Source organism: Prinia subflava, chromosome 1 (assembly GCF_021018805.1).
Source record: "Prinia subflava isolate CZ2003 ecotype Zambia chromosome 1, Cam_Psub_1.2, whole genome shotgun sequence".
In the NCBI taxonomy this organism is placed as follows: domain Eukaryota; kingdom Metazoa; phylum Chordata; class Aves; order Passeriformes; family Cisticolidae; genus Prinia; species Prinia subflava.
Window position 1 is genome coordinate 86,549,946 of NC_086247.1, and position 27,001 is coordinate 86,576,946.

Consider the following 27,001-nt stretch of genomic DNA (forward strand, 5'->3'; position numbering starts at 1 on the left):
AAACTGTTCATCTTCCAAAATTTGGGCTGACTTTGTGTGATTAAGATGGGGCAATTTGGATTGCAACTTTTTTTTCAGCCAGAAGGCTGCAAAATAAGCCTGTCTGAAGTCTTGTCCCAAATGCTTTGACTTCAAGAGAAGAAACTGGCAGCAAGAGGAGAAATAAACACATTGCTGCATTGTTCCAGCAGGCATCAAGGCAGGACCATGCCGGGCAGTGAGTAGGTGTGATTAGCTCATTTGTCATTAGTTGAACACCAAGCAGAAGGCAGAAGACTAAGTACACGGAAATAACACCCTCCAGTTCAGATTAGCCTCTTGTTTACACCGCTTTGTGGGAAGCTGAGGCTGCACTGGCTCGTTGAACCCTTCTGCAGGCACGAATGTTGTAAGTCCCGTGTCCCTTGAATAAAGGAAGGAACACCTCCCTCCAGAGGGTTAGCAAGAGACAGAAGTGATCCTGCAAACTACCACCATGAAGACATCAAATGCTCTTCTTTTCATCTTAGTCCTGCTTTACATCAGTGCCAGCACAGGATGGCCTACACACACAGTCTGCAAAGAGGACAACTTGGAAATATATTACAAGAGCTGTGGTGAGATTTTTTTTACATTTCCATTTTCCTTTTAGCTGCTCAACAGAGTTGTTCTTATGCAGTGAATAATGCTTATAAGCCAGGCAGTGAATGGAAGGGTTACACTCCCAAACCTGCACTGGGTTTCACATCTAAAATATTTTTCATGTTTCAAGTACAGCTGGTTTTGGTTCACACACACACAAATCTAAATGTATTTGGAAGATAATAAAGAGGAAATAATTTAACTTAATTCAGAATAGTAAACCGCTGTGAAAAACCCCGTTTAGCATGAAAGAGATGACTAAGATTTTTATCTTGAGGTTAGCTTTTTAAAAAAAGAAATAGGAACACCCTAGATCTTTAACTTTTTTACCCCTGGGATGAAAGAGGCTCTTCAACAGACTGATCTGCTGCTTTCTAATGTGCGATGAGGCTGTGGTGCTGTGCTTTTCTGTCTTCCCACTTGAAATGACAAGGAACCCAGAGTGACAGTGGGAAGGATTCATGTTCTCTGCCATTACCACCGTGCTCAGCGAGGCTTCAGCAGCAGCCCCTATCAGAGGCATTTCCCAGGGATCACAGGGTTTTGTTTGTTCTTTAAATCTGTAGAGAAGAAAAGGAGCAAGCGACACTGGAATTAACTGGAAATGAATTCACTGAATGGTGCCCGCTTTCCACCTCTTGCCTTGCTGGCCGTGTGCCTCGCCTATTGTGCAGATCTGCTTTACAACTGGGACAAAGGGAATTAGATTCACAGACGCCTCATTCATTTTCCGCACGTGATTTGAAAAGCTATTCATGGCAAATGAGCACCCAAGAGTTTGTTTTTCCAATTCAGCCAGTTACAAAGGGTTTTCCCCGGGCTTTTCCTCGCCTGTAGCTTTCATGTGTTTTTGTACACCCATTAAAATAGAGCCAGTGAGGGACAAGAGGAGTAAATAAATATTTGTAATGCTATTCTTTACTGGCCTGCTCCCAGGGGACTAAAGTCAGGCTTCACATCCTGTAAATGGGTATAATGCATTAAGAAAATATTTAATTAGATATTGAATACAGACCTTGGTATTGCCTTCATTTTAGTAAGAATTTATTGCATAAATGAATTCTGTTCCCTCAACAGGTCTCAGTCAGCATGAGATGCCCTGACACAGAGGCACAGGCTACAGTCTGAGCAAATTCAAAGTGTGATGAATTTGTCTGCTGGCATGTGCCAGTTTAATGTTGCTTCTTACTGTGCACATCACTGGCCTAGCTAACAATATGCATTTGTTTAGAGTCATTTGTTTCTGCCACTTCCTTTGGTTTGCCATGAACAGAAAGATAAGAGGTATATTCATTCAGGGGGAATTCACAGCTTGAGAAGCACGAGCCAGAGATCATAAAGGTCAGGTCCCACCACTTTAATTGGTCTTCTGTTCTCCTGGGCACAGCTATAGGAGATGAAAAGATGACACAGATGTGGAAACAATGCAAGAATTAAAAAAGATTCCTTGTTTGAAGTCAGGTTCCTTTCTCCCTTACTCTTCTGTCAGATTAAAGTTGAGGCAATTCATAACTGCCATCACAATGTCCTGCCTTGCCTTTTTCCAGAGGCTACCACACGTGTAGCATCAGCCCAGGATACACCATCTGCATTGCTGCTGATGCAGTTCATAATCTGGCAGTTTGCATAAAGGAGAAGAATAAAAGGTGTTTGGGGTCGAGCCCCAAAATCTATAGGTCAGGAGGATCAATCCAAGTACACAAATCCACATCTGCTTCAGAGAAGACACTGTCCTTACTGAGCTCACTGGCAAGCTCACAGTGGTGCCCAAGGTGCTGATCACCCTTTCAGGAGAAGGGGAGCTTTGTCCCTACTTCATTTCACTGTAAATCATTACTAGAAGAGCAGAACGTAACTCTGTTTTTCAAAAATCTGTGTCCTGCCAATTGTTCTCACCCAGGAGGGCACAGACTTCTTAGTGTTTGTCAAGAGCCTTTCCCAACAAACCTTCTCATTGCAAATTTATAATGGCAGCAAACTCAGAGCTGATATTAGGCAACTGCTCATAATCCAGCTATTTCAAAGGAATACTGCCTCATATGTCCCTCCGGTCTGAGAAATCCCTTTGGTATGTCCTGCTCCACTGAAGATATCAGAGGATGTCCCATTTGGGGGATAACAGGAGCCACAGTGAGGTAACAAGTCCAAAATCCTGGGTAAGGATTGCCTGTTGGCTTCAAGAGCGACAATTTCACCTCTGATGTTGTTACTATAGACTCTAGGATGTTACCAGTGAATTAGGATTGAATCAAGCAAAATATAAGGATGTTAAAAGAATTTTAACCAAGCACTTCACAATTTGTTTCTGGAACTTAAAGTCCTCTCTCAACAAATAATTAGAATTCAGTTTGAGCATTTAAAGAGGAGCCAAGTACTCATTTTTGCTTTGCTGTTTATCAGGTCTTCTCCTATAATGCAGTAAAAATCTGACAAAAGTCAAAAATGCGGGCTAATATAACTGTGATTAATGCAACAGAGAAGTTTTTGTAGATAACTGAGAAAGTGTAGCCATCTCCTGTACTGAGGAGTAAGTTGCAATTGCTGGTCATAAGCTGCATTCTGCTCCTATTGCACGTAAGCTACAGGTAGACATCAGGCCCCCAGCCTCAGCTCATGCTCTGGATCCTATAGAAAGCATCCTCATTCCCACTCAGTCCCATCAGACTAAAAGTTCTGTAACCAGGACTCCAAGTCATGCATCAAAAGAAAGGGCTAAATAAGATCCTAGTGGTCAGTACAATGTAGCTGTAAAAAAGTAATCAAAAAGAAAATCAGATAAAAATTCTCAGCAGCAAGTCCATGGTAAGAAAATTAAGCTGAGAGACAGGTGGTCTAAAAGTAGAGTAAATAGACAGTGTGCTGCCTCCTCTATGTAACCGCAGGAGACAGAACACCGAGACAGTCCATAAATAGCAAGACATTTCCTATTAGGGCCACTCTTCCTCCCAGGAACAAGTGACAAAAATGAAGGAATATCTCAAATGACCACAAATCACTTTAGAAACCTGTGCAGAGATCCTGAGATAAAAGCAGCACAGGTTAACATCTCTGACTGAGAAAGGAGAACCTTAATTGGCAAGTCTATGCACAAACATGAAAAGAACCTGCTACATAAATGGCCAATTTCTACCCCTTTTAATTTCACTGTAATAATGCTTTTGATCTTTCCAGCTACATTTTAAAGGCAATTGTCTGGGAAGGGAAGGGCAGGTAGGCAAATGGTAACAAAGTGCCCTGGGCAGATTCCAGTGTTATTTGAGTAATAGGCATCCACTTGGAAGTGCAAAGTGCAATGCAGTCAGAGACTACAGAACATGACTCCCAAACACATCTACCAGCACCTGCTTCTAAATCATTCATGTAAAGCCTAATTGTCTTAATTAGCCATGAAAACATTCTTACTATGTAGTGGTCAAATGGGACCCCCTTCATAGGGGAAAGCAGGTGATTGCTTCTGCAGACACATGAAAAATATTTTCCAACTGTTTTTACAGCTCTCTTGAAGTGTTAGGTGGGCCTGTATTAACACTTTAGTGCTTCAGAATGCCTGCTTTTGCTTTGACCAGCAAGCTTGGTGATTATTTAATTAAATTATTTTGATTAGGATCTGGGAGATTTCAGAGCTGCCCACTGCCTGAAACTGTAGGTTTCTTTACAGTGCAAAAACAAACACTGATAAAGCAGAAGTTTCTTAAAAAGGGTATGGATACCATCAACTATTAAGGACTTCATTTTCTGTGCATTGGAGTAAATAACGGGGAATTTCAGGGAGATCTTCAGAAGAGTCAGAGTAGTAGTATTCAAAGATGTCATCTTCAGAAATACTTCAAAGACTATATAAAACAGTGCTCAGACCACATGAGACTTTTAAATATAGACAAACATATTTTCCCAATTCATATCTGATTTTGCTTTCTTTTTCTTCTGTTTTTCATCTGAAGCAAGGTTAATAGCCATTGAAGTTTCAGGAGAAGAAGCAATCAGTATTCATTTCAACCTTTTGAATTAAATATGAAATTGGCTGCACCCTTCATAAGTTTTATATCTGTATATCTACAAATTTTAAAATAATAAAACTTATATACGGATATGGATAAACATTTGCTACACTTCATGTCTTCTGCTAGTCAAAGAACCAGGGCAATCTGGTCATCTAGAAAATTATTTTTACTTGACAGTGCCTCTTCCAGAACAGAGGAAAGTCAGGCTGAATTTATGTACAATGAGCTCCGTGTTTGCTTGCATAGTTCTGTGTCACACTTGAAGCAGTGTCATTTCTACAAACCTTTTTCCCGGCCTCCAGTGGCATAACAGGAGAGAGTAGCACTACCCGCTTCAGTATACACTTGTGTTAAATTGCATTCGTAGATAGAGAAACTCTCATTTGTATGGCATTTCTTTAAATGTGTGAGCTCAGATTTGGATCTCTGTTAAAACGGCCCCTTTCAACCCAGCACAGTGTAGAACCCATTCTGGTCAGATAGCACACTATAGACATGCTCTTGTTAAACTCTGTATCGAGGGAACTTTTTAGTGCTTAAAACAAGTGGAGACAGAGACCAATGAGCTCACAATTTCCTGATTATTTGTCTGTCCTTTCTGAAGAGTTTCAGGCTTGCTAGGGTTCCCCTCACACAAAATTATGCTTTCTCCCACACACTGAATGAGCACAGATACTATTTTTCTTAAATTCCACTTGTTCCTTTTTTAAAAATACATCTATAACATGCAGCCCTGTTCAATCAGCAATACCAACTTGTAAACAGTTCTGTTAAATTCACATCACTGCAGCATTAATTTTACAGCATATCACCTTCTGTTCTCTATGTCAACCAATGTAACTAGTCCTTTTCCCTCCCTGACCACACACTAATATTCTTTACTTAAAGGATATAAGTAACTTGATAGCTTCAGCTGGGAAAGAAAGGTCTGCAAAAAAGTTCTCACTCACGCCTCTTCAGGGCAAAAATTCTTCTAGACACTTGGTAAAAAGAGATTCTTTTTCCATTATTCTTTGGGTTTTTGGCAGACAGATCGAGCCAGATGCTTCTCTTGGACTTTTTTATTTATTTCCCTCAAAAAGTCTCCAGCAATTGCTTCTGCTTCTAAATTATTTAAAGCCACACAACACCAACTCCCCTCTGATCTTTTGTTGCACGGATTGCTAATGGGCAAAGAATCAAAGAACTTGAGAATTCCACTTGAAAACAATTTTTTTGTTTGTTTACTCTGTCCAAGCCATTTTACTGTCATAGCTTTGCTGTTGTACTCATCTGGTATAACTTACTTATTCCAAAGGGAAGACCAGATGTGAATATGTATATTTCTGGCACCAGATCCTAACAAACTGAGACTATCATCAGGATCAAGGTAGCACAGTTATGAGTGCACATGCAAATCTTCTTTTAAAATTTTGGTCTCACCATGAATTAAAACTATCCCATCTATTTCATTCTCCACATCTCATTTAAACTTTCTTTTTTTCTATGTGAACTCTTGAGGTGATTCTGAAAATTATTTTACCTTTCTTTTACGGGAGAGAGTATTTAGTAAGTTTTAAAATGTAAATGGCATTGAGGAGTAGGAGACGATGTCATACCTCCAAGGTACTCTGGCAGAAACATTAGATTCAGTACCTAGACTTTAAATCTTTCAGTAAAATCAATATTAATGTTTTCAGTGAGACTAGTAGTGGAGAGAATTAACCTCAGCTGAACTTCTCCCACCAGGCTCTAAGTTTTCCCATCTAATTTAGTTCTCAGTGGTTTCCTCGCAGAGCCAAATGCTTCACCAAATCAATTAAGGTCCTGCGCCATGGACTGCAAAAGAGGGTTGTTTATGTGTGACAGCCTCTCCTGCCTATCTCCAGCTGATAAATCTAAACTGTTTGGCATGTTTTTCACCTGCTCACTTTTGCCACATCTTTGGCTGCTGTAGCCACTGAGTCAGTAAGGCAAACGTAAGGATGAGTGGTAACTGTTCAGAAGGCAAGCCATAGAGAAATATGTTCTTCCCTTTGGAAACAAAAAGGACACACCTAAATAATGGTATATTACATTACAGTCAAAAATACTGTTGGCAAGGCAATAGTGTCATTTGCTGTTGGATACTGAATCTAAGCCTATGAAGGGAGCGCTCTAATACACCAAACAGGTGAGTCACAGCCATTTTAACAATTTGATAAAAATTTGAGATTAGCTCCTGTATTACATAAAGCAGGAATTATCAAAAGGCACATTAACTACATAAAGCCAGATGCAAGAACAAACCACAGTTGATGATAAGTGTTCCTATGCAAAGCTTTCTCTGTAAGCCTCTAAGCAATAAAGCATTGCTACACTTTCTTGACATTGCCACATCATCTTATCTAGAGCTGTCATCAAGGCCTCAAAATCTCTCTGGACCCTACTATGCTTACAGTTTAGCAAAGAAAATAGAGGCAGGAAATCAGATGCTCACAGCAAGTTAATATCCATCGGGAAAAACACCCAAAGTATTCTAAGAAAAATTAACACATTAAAATGAAAAAAACCATGAAAAAAGCGTTACTGTGTATTGGTGTCACTGAACTTTAAGGAGGCAACCTAAAACTAGGGAGAAACAGTGGCCATCAGGGACAAGATGTCCAAATGCCCTTTACAGATTCACCACATATCAAAACAAAACCCTTTGATCTGTTCCAGATGCTGCTTTTAGACTCAAGAGGGCTTCTAGTTGCCAAAAGCGAGCATTTTTAAAACTACCACAAATTAATTCAATGCTTCAATTTCCCCTTCATCTAAAGATGGATGGCTCCTGTCAAATGATCCAGCAGTGATCAGGCAGGTGGGAACCCAGCTAGATTCCTCAGCAGAGGGAGCATGCCATGCTCCTGTAGTGGATTTAAACCCATCCTGGGAAAATGGGAGCATTTAGCCCATTTATCTGCTGCTGATTACTGTTCTGTATAATCAGCGGTATAGCTGCTATCCCAGAGCATGGCATGTGTCTGATAGCGGGGCAGTTTCCAGCAATGTTTAGTTCTATTTCTGACACAAGTCTGGAAGTCTCTTGAAAATTCCCAGTCATTCTGGCAAGCACTGATGTCCAGAGATCTCAGTCTCAAGTAGGGCACTATGAAAAAAGTATTTAAAAAAACTCCTCTACAATGAAGAGGGAAGAGACAGCTCTGATTAGGAATACAAGAAGTTACTGTAAGCATCTTATTTATCCAGTGCATGATGTTTTCTTACCAACAGAAGAACAAAGACTTTCTCTCTCTAATACAGTCCCTGCTGGGCCCAAATTAATGCAGTATTTTCTTGTTACACCACTGTAGTTGAAGCCTGCCCTGTCTGCCTTTGTTTCTCAAGCTAACTAGGACAAATCAGGATTATCAAGTACAGATCTATATGTGCTGTCTCTCAAAGCCTGCATCTTTCCGTTTTGTCCTCTAAAACAGGCCTGGATAAAGCTGTCATGCCACACAAAGCACAAAAACTCCCCCTTTCCAAATACCACCTCTGGCAAAAGCAAGGATAGAGTCCAAGAGCCTTCAGATACTGAGCCTCCCCTCAAGCCTCAGCCAACAGCTCTAACAAGCCTGCTCTCAGGAAATGTGGTTCAGGCAGGAAAAGGCAGGGAGACTCAGGGCATGTCTGTGACGAGACTGCTTTATTCATGCTAGTGACACCCCCATCTCCAAATACAGCCCTGCAGCTGCAGAGAGCTCCTCACACCCTCTGCCTTCACAAGGGCTTCCCTCACCTCATCACATCAGCCTGGTACCAGAAAATCTCTTCCTCTTTTCTCCACCTGACATTTGGAGAATGTTCAGAGTTACTGTTTCTTAATATTTGCACTTTTGGACATCAGATATACTCTGCAATGAGTTTTATTTGAAATAGCAAGAGATGAAATCTTTGTCTTTTATTTAAACTGATTTTGTTTAAGACACTGAAATCACCTTGCTTCAAGACTAATGCCATAAGCACCAGCCAGTAATGCCTGCGCCTTAATTTAACCAAGAAATATATAACTGCCCTGTGCATTACCAGTGTTCATTATTCTTGGGAGAGGACTGGAAATTCCTTAACTTGCATAAATCCCCCTTGGTTTATTTTTTTTTTTTAATTCATATTTTAAGTTGCTTTTGCTAGTGTCCCGGGCTTTTTAGTTTGTAGATTATACTGAAACCAAATCCTCAGGCTTCCCTCTACAGCCATATAAGTTTTATCAGAAAGAAAGCAGAGTTATTCAGTCCACTGGACATCTCCAAAAGCTTTGGAAGTTTGGGTTTAAGCAACCTCAGAGACCACAAGCTAACAACACTTTTTGCAAAGGGGAACTCCCACAGTCTGTAACCCCAGGACATTAAGGATACACAAACTCTAATCTTCCCTATTCCTTCTCCTCTATGTTGCCTGATCAAGCCAGAAAAGTTCAGGTGGTAAAACACACAGTGACTTCTGCAAATGAGGCCAGAGTGACTGAACTGATTGAGGCCAGAGTTCCAGTCTGAGTTAGGCAAAAGCCTGGAGCTGGTCATGGCTAAGGCAAATATCTTGGGTGAAGCATTCTCATGATAAAGTAGACACAGGAGTGTGAGGCTCAAGATTTATTCTGCTCTCCTCTAAACAGAGGGTCACTCTGCCCCTCCCAGACACGTCTGGATGCGTCAGTGGCATGTAGTGAAGGCAGGCCCAAAGGGAAGTTTGTTAAACTGAAGGTGCTCGGGGAAATGCAGATGCAAAACCAGAGAGCTGGTAATTCACCTGATGCTGCTTCCTCATCAGCTTATAAGTAGATTCCAGTGTCAAATATAACCTTGAGCATTCAGGTTAATTTATTTAAATAGACATTAAAGGGAAATTGTTGAACGAATACATAAAGTCTGAAATCCCAAACAGTTCCTCATTCTTTCCCTCTCCTTTTATCACCTTGAATGTTGTAAAGACTAATGATTTAATTTTATTAAGAGCTTTGAAGCTGAGGAGTATTGGGTAATTGCTAAATGTTTCTTCCTTGTGCTAATTTCCATCTCCTCTAGCACCAGCTTGTCCTTATATGACCCTAGCCAAATGCAGTTGTGCCATTTCCATTCTGTGGCTTGTTTGCTCCGAAAAGTATTATTTTGAAACACCCAAAGCTTAAAGTTTGGAGGGTCTTCTTACCACTCCAAGGCTTACAGATGTGGATTTTACAAGCAAAGCTCATCTGCTTGCTGCTGCTATTTACTCATACCACTCATTTTCATGCTCATATGGAAACAATGTGATTTTAGAGCAGATTCAGAAGAGAGGGAAGCCAGTACAGGATACTTAAAAAGAAGGGAGGTGGGGAGGAGAGAGAAGGGGGAGGGGGAGGGAAGAATAAAAGACGGAGGCTGTTTTACACCAGCACAGCAAAATTCCTGGAACAGGTGCTTCCCATCTGGCCAGGCAGGTTCTGTAATGTCCTAGTTAGTCATCTCGCAACTCGGGCTCCGAGGGACCTTGCCACAGTGGGTTAGCACATTATCATTCCCAGCTGTTCCCTTCATCCCGTGCTCTGGGGATCCCCTCCCCAGAGGCTGCAAAGGCAGCCCCAGCTCGCAGCCCTGTGCCTCTGGGCACACCCGTGCTCAGCAGGGGCGGGAGCCACTGGCCCCACAGCTGTGCAGTAAACAGGGCACAAAGGGAGTCCCCATTTGTTTTCCTTGTCACTGGGGTTACACTGCTGTAAATATGTCTGAGCCAATTTATCTATGACTCTTCTGCCAAGAACAAAAGCAGGGGAAAAAAACTTCAGAAAGAAAAGTTCAGGAACTCATCTGAGCCTCGAGGCTGTACTACACATATCGGCTCAGTGTTCTAAGAAAAACCCAGCCAAACCTATCAGTGTAAGCACCTTGAAATAGTAAGTCAGGCTGAAATCTTGCACTGTGGTGCCAGTGCACATGGAAAACCACACCCCAAGTCAATACAGGAACAAATCTCCACCAGGGTACTTGGGAAAGGGTGAAATGGGCAGTAGGATGCTCAAGTTCAGCTGACACTAAGCCATGTAAGGGATGATTGGTATCAAGATGCCAGGTACATCCCAAATTCACCTCTCACAAAGCAGGATTGTGCTACAGAAGCCAATCTTCAGGGAAAGTTGGATGTTCAGTGCTAGATACAGTTGGGAGCTCAGCACCAGCCAGAGCATCAGGTTCAAATAACAGGTCTGAAAGATCTCGGAGTGCATTGATTGTTTACAAAAGTCAAAGACTTTCCCGTTTCTCAGAGCAGTTGCTCAAACTTTAGTATTGCCTAGAGAGAAAATTGAGTCAAAATTATGCTTCCAGACACCTTTCATGCTAGCTGTAAATATGTTGCAGCCCAAGTCTTTCTCACTAGACACACAAAAAATGCCCTTTTCCCCCTCAGTAAGCAGATTTTCACTGATAAACCTCAATGTGTTTGCAAAATTTCCAACAACATTATGAGTGTTGGTGATATATCAAAGCTGAACTGGAAAAGCAAAATTCTGCAACCAGTTAAAGAGTTTCTAGCTTTAATTATGGGAGAGGGAGCAGATTGAAGGGAGTAGGTGGAGGGAAGTCTGGGAACATACAGTACTGTGCACCATGAAATGTTGCAGGGAAGTGGAAGGCTGAAGGGCAGCCCCACGTATTTTAGAGCTCTAACAGTAAATGTTACTGCTCTGCACATGTGAAAGACATAACAAGTATTTTTTTCAGTCTAACCAGCTCTCTTCAGACTGAGGCAAACAAGGAAGAATAAGTATTAAACCTCCATAGGAGACACACAGTGACTCACAGTTGTACATCTGAGACAAAAAACAAAAACAGCAATTGCCTTGATTTGCCTTGGCCACAGGAGGGACGCCTCCGATTTAAGGCAAGAGGGGTATGGCACAATCCCTTAGTGCATAAAGCCCAGCTGAATGTACAGACTCTGTCACTTCTCATGTGGCTAATCTCCACTAGTTTCATTAATTTCATTATATTGGCAACGTTTCTCCCCACACATTTGGGAATCCAGACTCCTTGGCACCATAGCTTTAGCAACACAGCCATTCTTTCAATTGGTTTCAGCAGGAGGCCCCCATATATGGCTCAGTATCTAAGATTGCAAAGTTGGATTGCTAAATCTGAGTGGGAATTTCCAAAGAGACGGTCAGAAAATTAATTGGGGTGCTTTTGACTGCGGAAAATTTTACATTTCTCAGCAACAGAGTAACAACACAAAATCCAGGTGCTCCAATTCACATTTTTTTCTGGAATTTCTCATGTGAGTGCTTCAACACTCTCTTCTTCTCTGAGGACCAGACAACACCTCCTGGATACATCAGGATCCTATGCTGCATCACTAGCAGTGCAATAAAAGGCATCCATGGCTACAATGCACTATGAAATGTGTCATCTGTCAAAGGAGGTGGACCCATAGAAATAAACAGACATCCAAACTAAAATGACCATGAGATCAGGGTTTTGTAAGAAGCCCAGGCATTCCACAAAAGCTTGGTTTCACGAACATACCCTTTTCACTCAGTTCCTGATGAGACATTTTAAACTAAAAGGTCAAATTCTAGCCCTAACACCACAATTTAATTTGTTCATTAAAGCTTAGTCTCTTTGAAAAGAGAAGAGCATCAAATGTGTTCTACTGCCATGTTTGACTGTAACTCCCTCTTGAAAATGCAGAGCCAATAATTTTAGTCACTTGACAACCAGCACTATTTGTGGCATCGATGCCCAAATCACTCTGAATCTGAGCAGCTGCTTCCTGAACCTTATCATCACACCACACCCAAAACAGAAACAAGAGGGGCTCTGCGGAAGTCCAGAGGAAAGCGGAAACCGAGCCCTGAGAGATGGGGAAGCACCAGAGGGGAAGCAGGAGCAACGGTCCTGGAGAAAAGAGAAGTCTGACATGCTTTCCAGCTGGAGGAGGAAACTGCTCTCCTAACTGATTCCAACAGCTTCTGAAGCTGCAAAAACAAAGCTGGAACTGACAGGAATAAGAAAAAAGAGGAAAGACAACCCTCTGATTGTGGTCACACTTGATAAACAACTCCAGGCACTAACTTTTTGTCCCAAGCAGATTATGCAACTGCAGGGACTGCTTTAGTGGTGTGGGGGTGCCCTTGTTTAGGGCAAACTTGGGAGGAAATTTCCAAAGGGATTCCTCTAGACAGCAGATTCAAGCAGCCCCTCCCCCCAACTGGTTCAGCAAAAGACTTCCTTGGAGAAAAGTGGACAAAATCCAGCACAGGGACACAGAGATTTGGAAATACCAGTGCTTTTTATCTCCCTATTTTTGAATAGTCATTTTAATTTAACAGAATTTAGGGCTTGGGTACTCCTGTTAGATCACATTGGTAATCTGTGGGCTCACAAAGCCTGGCTCAGTTAAAGCCCTCCAGGTACTCTCAACACTTTCACTCAGTCTATGATCCCCTCTAAGCAATCGGGTTTGGGTGACACAGGCTTGCTGATTGCCAGCTGCTACAGCTGCAGGGCACTACTGCAAAACAGGGTTAGACTTTGGGGATGCTGGCTCAGCCTCACAGAGAACACTTGTGACTCAAGTTTCACCACAGCATCAAAGGAAAATTCTCCCAGCCTGTTATTTTCAACTCAGTGAGAAGATTAGCTCAAGCAACAATAACTTAGAAACAGAACTCAGTTTCCAAGTCTATATTTGTCACTACCAGATCTGTGTAAATCAAGGAGCCTATGGCTGCCTCTGCACATGCCACAGCTGCCTCTCTTTTTTCCACAGAGAGCGATGTTGGATGTACAGGCTGGCTGGAAAGCCATAATGAGGGACAAAACTCTGCCTAAAGCAGGTCTGAGGCTCAAGGTATTTTTCCAAATTGGCCAAATCTTTTCCCTCCTGCCACAGCTTTGGAAAACAAATGCACATTCTATTGATTGTGGCAGCTGAGCTGTCAGAGGTTGCTGCTGCCTGTCACCAGAGAGTGACATGTCAGCAAGCCTTCAGACACAGCACCAAGTCTCATGGAGGCTAGCAAGGAAGAAGTAGAAGTAGAAGGAAAACAATTATGTTTTTACAAGAGTTTTAGAGCTTTTTGCAGAGAAAGAGATACTTCAGGAATTGGAAAGAATCGCATTCATGACAATTATCAAAGGGTTCCCTTTGGCCCCACAGCTCTGCTAAAGTCTCCCAGAAAAGGAGGCTTTAAAATCTAAAATATTTGCTGGTTTAGAAATATCATAGGATGATGGACCTGGAAAAAAGTGCTGCAGTATCTCAGTTAACACAATTTTTTTTCAGTTTTTGACTTTCTATCCCACTCCAGAATTCAGTTTCCTAGTCAGCTTCACCAAGCCTTCTTGTGATACAAATTAATTAATAAACACCTCCATAACCAATTGTTCATCAGTGCTGAGCGAGGAACGGCAGTATGCAGAGTCTGGGAACAGCAGTTCTGCTGAGACTTCACCACTGAATAAGTATTGGCTATCCACCATTACAGGGAACTTGCTTTCTTTGAACTTGGTTGATTGTCTTATGCTGTAGATTCTAGCCTCACACAGGTTATCATCTGAGCGTGCAGAAGGGGCAGGAAGGACAGAAGTAGCTACTGAATGCAGGGTATGGAAGCTTTGAGCACTTCCTGGAGAACTTTTAAGGAATATGTAATTTGTTTTTTATAACACTTCTATATTTTATTATTCTCGATACAGTCAGTATCTCATTAAAGGTACAACTTGTAACCCACTGCTTTGTGTCTTCAAACAGATCCCCAGCAAGATTTTGCTCTCAGCATTGACCACTGTTCTGATATTGCAACCCACACCTTCAACATCAGAGCTGCAATGGTCCTAAGTAAGTGAATTGCTCTTTTCTCACACTGTACACAGGCAATTCATGTGTGAGTGCTGGTATTAAGAAGTAAGCAAAGGTGACACTCTCCTATAAAATATGAAGGGGCTTCATTTGTTAGAAATTTCAAAACCTGTGCGGGGTTACAAAAACGTCAGTTCTGTTACCAGCTCGACCTCAGGTTACATGTGTCACCCTTAAACAGGTCATATCAGCCTTCAGCCCCTGTTCTGCTCCTACTCTTGATCTGTACACATGGAGAGCCAAGGGGGGGGGGAGGGCGGCTCTAGAGCTCATCATCTTCATAGCTAAGTCTTCTGGGGACAGCCTTGTTGAATGAGACAGCTACAGCAGCCACACTCTTGTGTCAGCACCTCACCAAATGTCCAAGGCTGTGAACCTTGCAGGTAGGGGACTGAATGGGCTCCCAGAGAGCAGGTGGGGCCACCCCCCTGTCCCTCCTGAGCATACAGGGAAGCCTGCTGAGAAAGTGCTGGCCTGAGGCAACAGTCACAGCCTCAGTCTGCCACCTGCACTAGCTGAAATTATACCCTTCAGCATCTGACTAATCAGCAACAAAAGGTAAAAACTGGGTGCACAATTTATTATTAGCCATAGCTTGCTTTGTGAGTCTTTCACAGGAAAGCCACCTCTTGCAAACCTGAGCCCCAAGCTCATCTAGATCCTGTACTTCCAGAGCATAAATATGAAAGTGCTGCTGTATGATCTTGGTGCTGAAAATAAATTTGTGTGCCAAGTGTCTTTTAGCACCTGGGAATGCTTCCTTGCATGCAAAAGTCTCCCTTCCTGCGAGACATGCAGCCTATTTGTCCAGGGAGCATCAGTTTTCAGGTGGCTGCATAGGTAAACAAGCCTAAAAAAAAAAAAATCACACCACAGACTTTTGGAAATACTTTTCCCACAAGTCAGAGTAGAGGACCTCCATCTAAATCCAGTAGCATCACTGGCTCTGCCTGTGTCAACATAAGCAGGCACTGGCACTGCCAAGCTGCTGTGCTGGTCCCTGGCACACTTTTGGCTCAGGCCTGTTACTGTTTTCCCAGGCAGCAGTTACAGGTCGCAGGCTGCTCCCAGGGACCCCCTGGATACGATCCCTCTGATAAGAACACAAGAAAAGTTTAGATATAAGGACATGAGATTTGCTACACCATTTGACCTCAGAGTCAAAAAATGGTCATGGCCATAGTTTATTTACCAATCAAGGTAAATGTTATTATGTCCCCTGTCATATACCTTGAGGGGCCTAGAGACCTGCTCCTGAAGAACAGATTTCTACGTATCAGGAGTCCTCCGTGAAGAGAAAATGTCTAATGGCTCAAACAGCAGGGAGGAAAAAATAGAATAATTTTAAAAATAAAGTAATAAACCTGCTTATCCTTGCACTTTCTCTGAGCTCTCTTTCTGCTTTGTGTGTAGGACACAGCATCAAGGAACTCTATGTCAAGCTGGACATGATCATAAATGGAAAGACGGTCTTAACCTACTCAGAGACGCTCTGCGGGCCGGGTCATTCTAAGCTTATTTTCTGTGGAAAGAAGAAAGGAGGTAATTTAGGTAGCACTCTGAGTGTTTGATGGCCACTGAATGCTCCAAGCAGGATGCACCCGCTGTGCTGTTGACTGCACCAATACATCGTAATGTTCTGTTTACTTCACCAGCATGTTAATGGGTGACAGGAACACAGTAGGACTGAGACATTTTAATTTAAGGGCATGCTTTTCCCCCCAACCTGTTTGTTTGCTTTACTTTTAATCACAGATCATTGCACGCACATGGGATTTCAAGGCCATTAAAAATAACTGTGGTTATGTGACCCCCATCCACCAGCAGAGTGGTTCATAAGCCCTGTTCACAGGCACGTGCTTGTCACGTGAGCAAGAAGTGTGACAAAAATAAAGGCATGTTCTGTAAAAGAAATGGCTAAACAAACAACCATTCTAAACATGTTCTTCACTATTAAGCAAGTCACAGTTCCTGTACTTAAAGGCAATTCTTTATTCACTTTATGAGGAAATATGCTTGAATAAGGATATTTGGAACAAGATACTATTCGCTACCATCTATGGTTTGCATCTTGGTTCTGTTCAACATGTGCCTATGCAGCAGTCAGATGAATTCAGCCCATGCCAGTCACACTGCCAGCTGGCAAAGATTTGCTCTATTTGGTTTAGAGTGCTATTTCTTTCCCCCAGAAAACAGGCAACTTTGGGCCCAGGTGAGCCTGGGCACCTTAAGGCCCCTTCTGCCACCACCGAGACCAGGTAGTGCCAAGTTAGCTGTGCCATGTTTGGAAAAATTTAGGTCATGCCTCTGGACTGCAGTAGCCATGTATCCAGTAATTTTGAAATCCCTCTTACACCATGATCATCTGTTTAGGCTGATTTTATAAAAAAACAGGTAGAGCCACAGAGAAGTTTGAGTTGTCAGAGCACCAGTTAGTTACAGAAGCTCTGCTTTCCTTCCATTCCCTCGCATCTTCAAGCTGATAACACTGCAATAACTCATGTGCAAGGGCCATGAGTTTAAAGACCATTCACAGCACTACTGCTGAGACGGCCCCTGGAAAATTACTAAGACATTTCACACTGCACAAAACTATCACAAAGAATAATAGAGAAGTGCTGTGTGAGCAACCAATTATGTAAATCCTGTAAGCCAGATAGACATAAAAATTAAATTCAGAAGTTTCTCCAATTGTGTATTGAATTATAAGAGGAGAAAACCCACCCACAGACCTACTGAAAAACTATCTTATTCTAGTGAAGTACTTAATAATATCCTTTAGTGAATACATTAAGGAGAAGCAGAGTCAGTCCTGAGCTGAGCACAAACTGCTATTCACACATTCTGCTACAAAGCCAAAACCTCCTGGGGTTTCAAGTTTCTTAATCTTAATCTGACAGGCAATTGTTTCTGCTAATTGAAGTATATTATGATATAAACACATCGTTGGTTGTTTAAATAATACTATATATCTTCATTTAGAGGTATCTCTACTTTAGTGCAAAGATGTCTGCCATGCACTTTTTAATACACACCCTCTCGTTCAGTAGCTGTTTTTATTTAGTAATTAAGTCACAGCAGGAAAGAAGTGAACTTTCTCAGACAGGTTCAAACTGAAAATGGGGTATTTCTTAATCAGTTGGCAATTGAAGCTATCCCATGTTTTAGGACAAAAAATTGAGCTAAAAACCAATTTAAGGCAGTTCAGGCATAATTTACCATATTAGCACAGCTGTAAATCTGACCTAATGCCTGTGCAGGAAGGACAACTTGTGAATGCCCAAGTATGCAGACTACTAAGACACAGCTTTCAACTCAAGCTTTTCATGGAGAGCCTTTTTTTCCCTGTTTTATGGGCAACATTGCCAACATCTGGCCAGACCTGACCTGAGTTTAAATATAGTTTCACACAGAATTCGCTTGCCTTTCACAAGGAGGCCAAAAATTGCCTGCTCCTCCCTCTCCCAAAATTAGATAGAACATCATCCTTCTACAGGTTTTGTTGATCCACTTACTTGTGGGAAAAAGCATAGCAGAAGTTACAAGAAAAACAGATTTTAAGAGCCGGATGTGGCAAAGTCTTAGTTATTTGAGGGAAGTCTTTTTTCTTTATTTATATTTGCTCTCCTATAATGCTACAGTTTTTTCATGACTGGAAATACTGTGTGCTGGAAAGACTTAATATAGCTGGAGATTTCATGTTCATCATAATAATATAGTATTTACTGTGTTTGTTAACCAAAGGTCATGTCTGGCACTGCTCACTCAAGACTCATAAACAGGATTCCAAGATATTTTTCTTTGAGCTATATGTCTGTTGTGAAGTTGTTAGCTCAAAGTTTGCAAGGAAATTTACCATTGTCTATTTAGGAACAATAGCAACAAAATTGCTAAATTCTTGGTGGCATAACATGAACTCAGGCCTTCCTCTTTTTTAGCAGAAAGTGCTGGTTATTCCCCATTTCCTCCAAAGAAAACAGTTACATAAGACTTAACAGATTTCCCAATGCAATCATTCAAATCAGAGTGGAAGAGCTACCAGGGTAATATTAAGCAATGTGCCAACCACAGCTTGCAGGCTTAAGCAAAGCTACCTGACCAAAAGACAGCTGCACCCTCTGCCAGTTTTCTTTCAGGCTCAACTGACAGAGGCACCATCACAGCACTTGCACAATTCCTTGTGCACACTCCTCAAACCACAGAGAAACCCCCACCTTGCTGCAGAATTCCATTCTTTTACATTATTGTCCCTTTCAGTAGGTGTTACAGTGAGCAAGTTTCTAAAACAGTATTTGTGAATAAAAGTAGAGAACATAACATGAATTAAAAGATTAGCTATCACACTGAGAGTGTAGGTAGCTGTTTCTGAGAAAGCAGCTATAGCACAAAGGTAGGTCTTTGGGCTGACACACAATGCCATCTTGCTTAGCCCCTTCACCTCACCTTTTCCTCACCTGTAAAAAGAGCGAATCTTTCTCACTTGGCCATGTATTTACATATGTTTTTTCCCCACTCAACTATACATCTATAGCTGGCACTTATTCACATCATTCCTACATCCATAGCACCCACAGAAGCTGTGTATCAATTGCATGGGTGCAAGATTGTGTCCTAGAAGAACTCCAACACGGAGCACTGAAGTTCTAAAAATATTTAAAACACAGAAAAAGGAAGAGGTGGGTGCAGATGTACAGGGCCTTTATATAGTACAAGAGTGTGAGAACACATAAAGATTTTCAGTGAAAGGAAGATTTGAGAAAGAGGAGTGAGAATTTCATTATAGGTGTTTAGTCAGGAAGGAGAGGCATCCTCATGACAAATGATAACTAGTAATTTGAAGTAATCCTCAGGAAGTTCTTACACATTTGAAAGCTCTGCCTCAGACTGGAAGCTAACTAAAGGCATGTTCACAAGCAGTGAAAAAGACTAAGTCACTTTTGGTAAAAACAGCAGTGAAAAGCTGCTACAACAATACAGTGGTATCAGCTTGATTCAGTGGTACATTAGAAATATTTTCTAGGAGCTCTACAGAAATTACTTTCAGATAAATCTATAAGAAAAAGGGCTGAAAGCACATCACTGATGACAGCATGCTGGACAGGTACCATAAATTACCAGCAGACCAAAAAATAAAAAGGGGAGTATTTAATTGGAAAAATGTACTCATAGTTTATGCTCTTCCAAATATGTGAGCAATTTTTTTTGCAACTACATTGGGCTTTTCTCTAGGAAGACCACAGAATTCTTTCAATGAGATAGGCTCATCATTTGTGACAGCTACATTTACTGCAGCAGATGTGTTCACCCTCTTTCAATGGAGGAATGTAAAAATGTATGACTATGTGGAGAAAAAAAGTCACATTAAGCATGCTGTGATAAACTGCAGTCCTTCAAGCCTTGGAGGATGTTTATACTTCTGGAATTACAGCAGAAATCCCCATGCAACAGGAACACTGAATGGTCTTTGAAAAGCCTGATCCACTGAGGAGGTTTCCATGGTCCAAGTAAATATGAATGATAAAATTCAGCAGATTTATGAATCCACATTATTTCCTGACAGGTCTCAACTAGCTGAAAATGAAAGGTGCAACAACTTGCTTTCCTGTAAGGACATATTTTCAAAGCAGCATAGTTTCCCCCTCTGCAGTGAAGCAAGGAAGTTCAGAGGAGTTTTCCAAAGGACTGGTTACAGAACCACAGAGTTGTTGAGGTTGGAAAGGGCACTTAAAGGTCACTTAATCCAGTTCCATCTACTTCAAACAGGGCCATATGACAGCCAGTTGCCCAGGACCATGCCCAGGCAACATTTTTAGATATATCCAAGGATGGATGTTTTACACCCTCTCGGGGCAACCTCTGCCAGTACTCGGTCCTCTCACAGTAAAAAAAAAAAGTCTATCCTGATGTTCAGGAGAAACTTCCTATGTTTTAGTTTGTGCCCACTGCCTCTTTGCCCTGCCACTACGCACCAGTAGAGAGAGCCTAGCTCCATCCTCTTTTAAAAGCCCACTTCAGGTACTTGTACATAGTGATGTGCTGTTCCCTAATGTTTTTGCTCTCTAGGCTGAACAGCCCCAGCTCCTTCAGTGTCCTCTTTGGAAAGATGTTCCAGTCCCTTAATTATATCAGTGGCCTTTCACTGGACTCTCTCCAATAGCTCCATATGATTCAGCTGTGGACCACTGCAAGATCCCTGGTTAAAAAGAGCTAGTAAGGGTAAAGCTGAAGCATAAAGCAGGAAATGTGGACCCCAGACTGGACAAGAAGCACCTGCTGCTCTGCATTTGAAGGCTTCCTAAAAGATAACACAGCCAATGACACTGATTTCTTTGATAACTGAGCAAAGGCATAGCTACAACACACCAGAGCAATCAAGGAAAACTTCTCAGAGTGGGCTGAGGCAGAGCCCTGAGACTGCATTCATCTAGTTACTTTATCACAGTGAAGTGTTTGGGGAAAAATAGCTTCTACCTACACTAGATGAGAGATTAGCATTGCCATCATTTCAGAAGCAAATTTATGGCCTGATGACACCTACTTCATTTTAAAATACAGGCTTTGCAGAGCCTGAATGTTGCATCTATGTTTTTAGATTCTGGATGGCTTTTCTGAGAGCCTAGATGAGAGTCTAGCAAGCAGCAAGATCCAAGTGAAGCTTCCATGGCCCTGTGCAGAAGGACTTTGGGCAATTGTTCACAGCCCAGTTTCCTCTCCACTCTCCTCTGCTGCCATCCAAGATTTTCTAGGCTGTGAGTTGACTGAAGAAAAGGTAGTCCTACAAGACTCTCTGCTGAACAAAAGGACATGCAAAGCATGAGCCCCAACACTGCATGGTCCACACCACCCAGAGGGAGCAGCTCCCAGCATGCAGATCCCATTGACACACACAGAGCTCAGGGCCCAGGGGAGCCACTCATCACCTGCATTACGCAGTCTTAAGTGCCTTTAATTCCCATTTAGAGTCTATTAAAGCTGTGAACCAAGAGGTGGGCTGAACTGTATTTTTAAAGTTTTTGAGTCACCACTCTCTGCAGTAGAGATGTGTCAGACTCCTGGGCTCTTGCTTCGTGCATAGAAGCAAGTGGCGATGGTGACTGCTCTCCAAAAACAACAAGACTTCTTGCTGTCCACATGAATTAGCCAGGCATGCAGAAGGGAATTAATATAGTACAATTGCTGTACTTGAGATTGACAAGCTAAGACACACTTATTCTGTTCTCTGTTTTGGGATTAGGTTTTTCAGGGCAATGCTGAGTTGTTTTGCATCTTCTCCACCTCCCAGGATCATCAGGGCATTGCATTAAACAAACTTCTCATTAATGCAAAGTGCAGAACATCGATGATCTCTCAGGCTTCTCCTTTTCCTAGTTTATTTTATTGTCATGATTCTTTCATATAATTTTTTTACAAGACTAACATTTCATATCATGTGTGAGAAGAACTTTTGTGGAGTGTTTTCCAAGTCCATGCATGGACCATACAATCTAAAGATGTTATAAAGGTTTTATCCAACCTTTCACAAGAAACAGCTTAAACCAACAGTGAGACTAGACTAAAACAACTCTCTAGAAGTGACAAGCATCAAAATGCCAGCATGTACTCATATAAACATGATGAAACACTTACTCCTCTCTCACTGTCAAAGTAAGGAATATTTCATGACACCTACAAAAAAGAATCCTTAAACAGTTCTTAGACTTTTCCATGACTTGTGGGGGGCAAGTTGTGCAAGAAATTCTGAAATACTGAAACATGTACAAGTTTTATTTTCAGTCAAGTCTGCACAGTTTTGCCCAGTAAGCTATGAAAAAGTAGGAGGAACTGCAGAACAGCTTGCTAATTTTCTCCATGAATGCCAAAGTTGCCCTTTCTTCAACAGCCAAGGGCAGGCATGCCTTATACGATCAGGGAGATGAGGATTGGAAGGTGGAACTCCCAGGCTCTATTTCAGTCACCAACACAGTTGTGATGACTTTAATCCCTCATGTAACTTCTTGATGAATGCTCCCTCAGCAGAGAGACAGACATGTTCTTATTACTTTAAAATCATGTTCAGCAAGCAGTCAGAAGTCCACACCTACACAAACACTCAGCTCAGATTGTTTTTTCTGAAAGTTACCAAAACAGTTTGGCTACTGCAGCTGCAGATGTTTAATAGTTCATGCTAAATGACTTGAGTCTGGCAGTCCCCTCCTCCCCTTTCATTTTCAGGATGTGTGATAACATAGGGATACCCACCTGGTTGTGCAAAGACATGCCCCCCTTTTCCTCTTTTCCATTCACGTGGGCTGCAGATGCTCCTTGAGCCCAAGCTCTGCCTTTATATATATGTAAGGCAGTATACATCCTGATATTTCCCTCAAGAGGGCTGTTGCAGCACTGCATATGGAGCATTTTGCAGATCCATAATACTTGTCACTGAAGGCTTTGAAATGCCATTACAAAAAAATGCACCAATGATCAGCTTTCTCCTTCATGTGCTGCATGTCTAACCATCTATCACCATTGTTGCTTTCCAGAACATATTTATTATGAGGGGCCAGTCACCCTGGGAATCAAAGAAATCCCTCAGGTAAGTTGGTCACAGCTGTGTTCCCAGGCAGAAGGGCTTTCTGGATGAGGTATGGTCAGAGGACTAGCAGCAATCACACCAGCACATTCCACACTTCCCCAGCTGGCACACTGGATCTGACAGTGTTTTATATGAATAATCCTTTTCAATATGAAATTAGGTGGCTTCACTTATAAAGAGTCACAGAGGCACTACTATCCTAAGTTTTTTTTTTCAGGATAGCAGACCTCTGTACCAGAGACAAAGGGTTTTTTTCAGGACAACAGCTCTCTGTACCAACATTAAGCATTTCTTCAGTAGGCTCCCCCTCTCTTCCTCTTAAAACAGCAAGAAAAGAAGCAGTTCCAGGGGACTCCCAAGAGACCAAGGCTGCAATTTTTCTCAGTCCTTAGTGAACTAAACAATTTGGAGAAGCTCATTCATCCTCTCTGGCTATAAAGGCAGTTTAGATAGCTGTTGGAATTGAATGTGTTCCACTGTACATACATGGTGCCAGGCAGAGAGACCAAGGTCTTCCAGGTGGAAACTGAAGGTACAAGTTATTAGGCCAAGAACACTTTCTCAGGATTTATATAGAGCTTTAAAGTAAGAAAATAATTTCTTAGAAAGGTGAGAAGACAGGCAGTACTCTAGGCACTGCTCTGAATTTCCTGGTCATCTATTACAGATGCTTTTTACTGGCAGCTTTCTCCACACACAGCTAAGTGTCCTTCTAGAAGTTCAACCAAACCATGCTGCAAAAAAAGACAGATCTCAAATGCCGAATGCAACAGTCTCTTAACTGGGCACAGCATGAAGACATATTTGATCAGTACATAACAAAGGATTTTTTAGAGGCATACAGTGAAGAGATTGGATTGAAGGAAAGAAGGCAAAGTCTTTGATTATCAAGGCATCTTGTTGAGAAAGTGGCAAATAAAGGATCACAGTCACCACTGCAAAGCATAGAGTTCAGGTGGTCAGTCAAATACTCCTTAGGTTTACTCAGAGAGGCACAGCATGAGCTCTCAGTTCTTCAGCAGCAGACATAAAATGTATGTCAGAGGCTCAAAGATGAGGTCTGGGATCAGCTCAGCACTGGATTGCTCCAGGCAGGAAAAGAAAACAGGATCAGAACAGGGATACAGAACAAAGACATGAATCCCAAAGAACTGGGCTTGCCAAGACCTGCAGAGGTGATAACAAAGATAGCTGGCTTCTGGAAGGATTGAGCCTCCATAAGTACCATCTCATATGTCTCAATCTTCCTTTGGTGATAGCAGCAACCAGGACCTTCATTTTCTCAAGGCTTTCACATGGGGAGATGGACCCCCTTTCATGCAGGCTGTTATCTCACCCTAACCAGCCTGCTTTTCCCTAAAGGCTATAGCTACAGAGACCATATTGAGTATTGCCTTTTGATGTCTCACACAGGACTGCCTGAGCTCACAACAATCAGCAACCTGCTCCAGGAGCAGCTTTACTAACATACTTGCATAGTAAAGCCCCAAGACAAACCGAAGAATAGATATTTAAACCAAGAAGAAGCCATAGAAACATGCACACAGACCAGTAAAACTCCAGTTCTGGGCAAATTAGCTGAATTTTCAGCTAGTTTCTGGAGCCAGAAACTCCAAGACTGATCAAAAGCCTCTTTCATTAACATTTTTCACCACAAGCAAAAAATTATTCAGAAGGAAGAAGAAGAAATCTAATCACTAAGAAGCAATGGAAATCAGTTATTATGAAGTCTCTTCCATGAATTAAACTATAACCTTTTAGAGAGTTAACATGCTTATGAAAAAAGGAGTAGGAAGCCTCTTTTGTTAATTAATCAATGAGGCAAATGACACCATCCTCCCATGCTGACAGAAAGGAATGATTCCATTCAGCCATCGTCTTCTGCTCATTGCAAAGAACAGCCTCGTCTGAGAAACCTAAGGCATGTTTGCACGCTTCACACAGGAATTACAACCAGGCTCTATTTTCAAGAGTATGTTGCCATTGGGCCTCTCTCTAAATTTAGATTTTACTCTTAACTCAAACCTCTCTGTGAGGATGCAGGCCAGATATTGCTTTAAAAATCACATTGTAAAAGGGAAATGCCAAGCAGCCCGATTCATTCTAGCCATGCCTCCTTCTACTCTACAACCAGGAGGGCTCTAAACAGGACAAGAGCATTCTGTAGTTCAAAGCGAGATCACTGCTGCTGACCTCTCTTATCCTACATTTTGCTCCCTTGTGTGCTCCAGCAAAAAAAACCCAGAAATAATTACTGCAGTATCAGCAATATACAGTGAATAAAATCTAGTTCACCTCTTCCAAATCTGTTAAAGCCACCTAGTTCACCTCTTCCAAATCTGTTAAAGCCACCTTGGTCATCTCCCAGTACAGTGCTTCTCCTAGTATCTGGAGAGAGCTATTTTGACCAATACAAGATAGCCATGGCTTCTTTAAGGTTCAGATTTTTTTGCACTGTAATGATGTAAGTTTTTCCCAAAGTGTGAATTTATCATTTCAAGTACACAATTGGAAATTAGACTGTTTCTTGTTTTATTGTATAGGAATTCGTTATAGATTGAGTCATCTAGACACACACTTCTCCCAGTGTGCTCTGTTATAAAAATTCATATCAATAACACTGATCCATGTAAGAGAAGTGTCAGAGAACTGAGCCCCTCCTTTTCCAGTTACTAAACATCACAAGCTATATTGTGCTTGCTTATAAGAATCATGAGAATCTACACAGATTTGAAGGGATTTTTTATGCAGCAAGACATTTCATTCCCCTTGTACTGTTTAATTTTCAATTGTGCTATCAGCATTGATATCCCTGAGGAGAGTTTTTTGGTAGAAAATATGGGCACGTTCTTTACCACCTCTGAAACACTTGGACCAGGAAGGTTTTGGAGGAACTTGATGGGAAAAGCATTGTTCTGTTTCTAGAATGAGGAGTCAGAAGCTTCAGAAGTTATATAGTACTGATGGGCTAATCTCTTGTTTTGCTTTTATCTCATACAGGGAGATTACACTCTTTCAGCAAAGCTGACTAATCAAGATCACGTCACTGTCGCTTGTGCCGATTTTACTGTGAAAAATTATTTAGACTATTATTAGCAACAAACCAATTTCATGAAAGCTACAGACTACCAACACTGCAAGTCAAGTAGGCTGCTTGCATGCTACAACGATTCTGAAAAAAATAATCTTCACATGGTGACTCCGATGCTGTTCCTCTTTATAATTTGCTATTTTCAAGAAGTTGCTAGATCCTCTAGTGGTAATTTTATCTTTAAATGCACACTGTAGCCTACTTTTTTCTTCTAATATATACAGCTGTAAGAAGAAAGTATCCAATACCAACAGTCTCATCTTAGGATGAAAATAGTATGAGGCAGAACAGGCGAGAGCCTAAACAATTTCTTGCTGTAAGTTATGGAGGTATCCATTTCTAACGCAGGCTAGAGGATGACTTTCACATTTATCACATATTATGCAGTTACAGAACTCAACATCTTAAATCTTCTCTGGAGCCTGTCTGGAGATTCCACTAGCACAGCTTTTGTTATAACCACAGAACAAAAGCAAATAGGATGAATGAACGTGCCTTTTTTCCAGTGATCGATGTCCTGTCACTGGATTCATATCATTCTTGTCTTCTGGAGTCTACCTGGAATTTCTTGGTCTGTAATGTCTTTTAAGTGATGTGTGAATCATTCTGTACCTAGGCTATGTGCTCTTCCTGCTTCTCAATAAATTCATAATGAAAGACTGTTTTTTCTCATTTTTTGTTATGATTCTAGGATCTCTCCAAAGATTAAGGGGGAAAGAGGATGATGAGAGAAACAAGCTCAAAGAACACATTTTAAATATGAAGTATCAGCCATGTTTGCACATATTTTATATTCTCAGAGGACAAGCTGTTCCTCACTTTGAAGCCCCAGGAGAAGTAACACAAATCGTATTCCAAGAGTAGCACAACCCCAAA

The 27,001-nt window shown here is 41.6% G+C and overlaps 1 protein-coding gene across 1 annotated transcript; it reads left to right on the forward strand.

The window, feature by feature from the left end:
- Nucleotides 1-200: 200 nt before the first annotated feature.
- On the forward strand, nt 201-26,785 carry LY86 (lymphocyte antigen 86). Its single transcript, XM_063401849.1, has 5 exons — nt 201-596; nt 14,355-14,441; nt 15,876-16,004; nt 22,982-23,034; nt 26,035-26,785. Exons 1-5 carry the CDS (start codon nt 476-478, stop codon nt 26,128-26,130), a joined length of 486 nt encoding a protein of 161 aa, XP_063257919.1. The 5' UTR covers nt 201-475; the 3' UTR covers nt 26,131-26,785.
- Nucleotides 26,786-27,001: the final 216 nt, after the last annotated feature.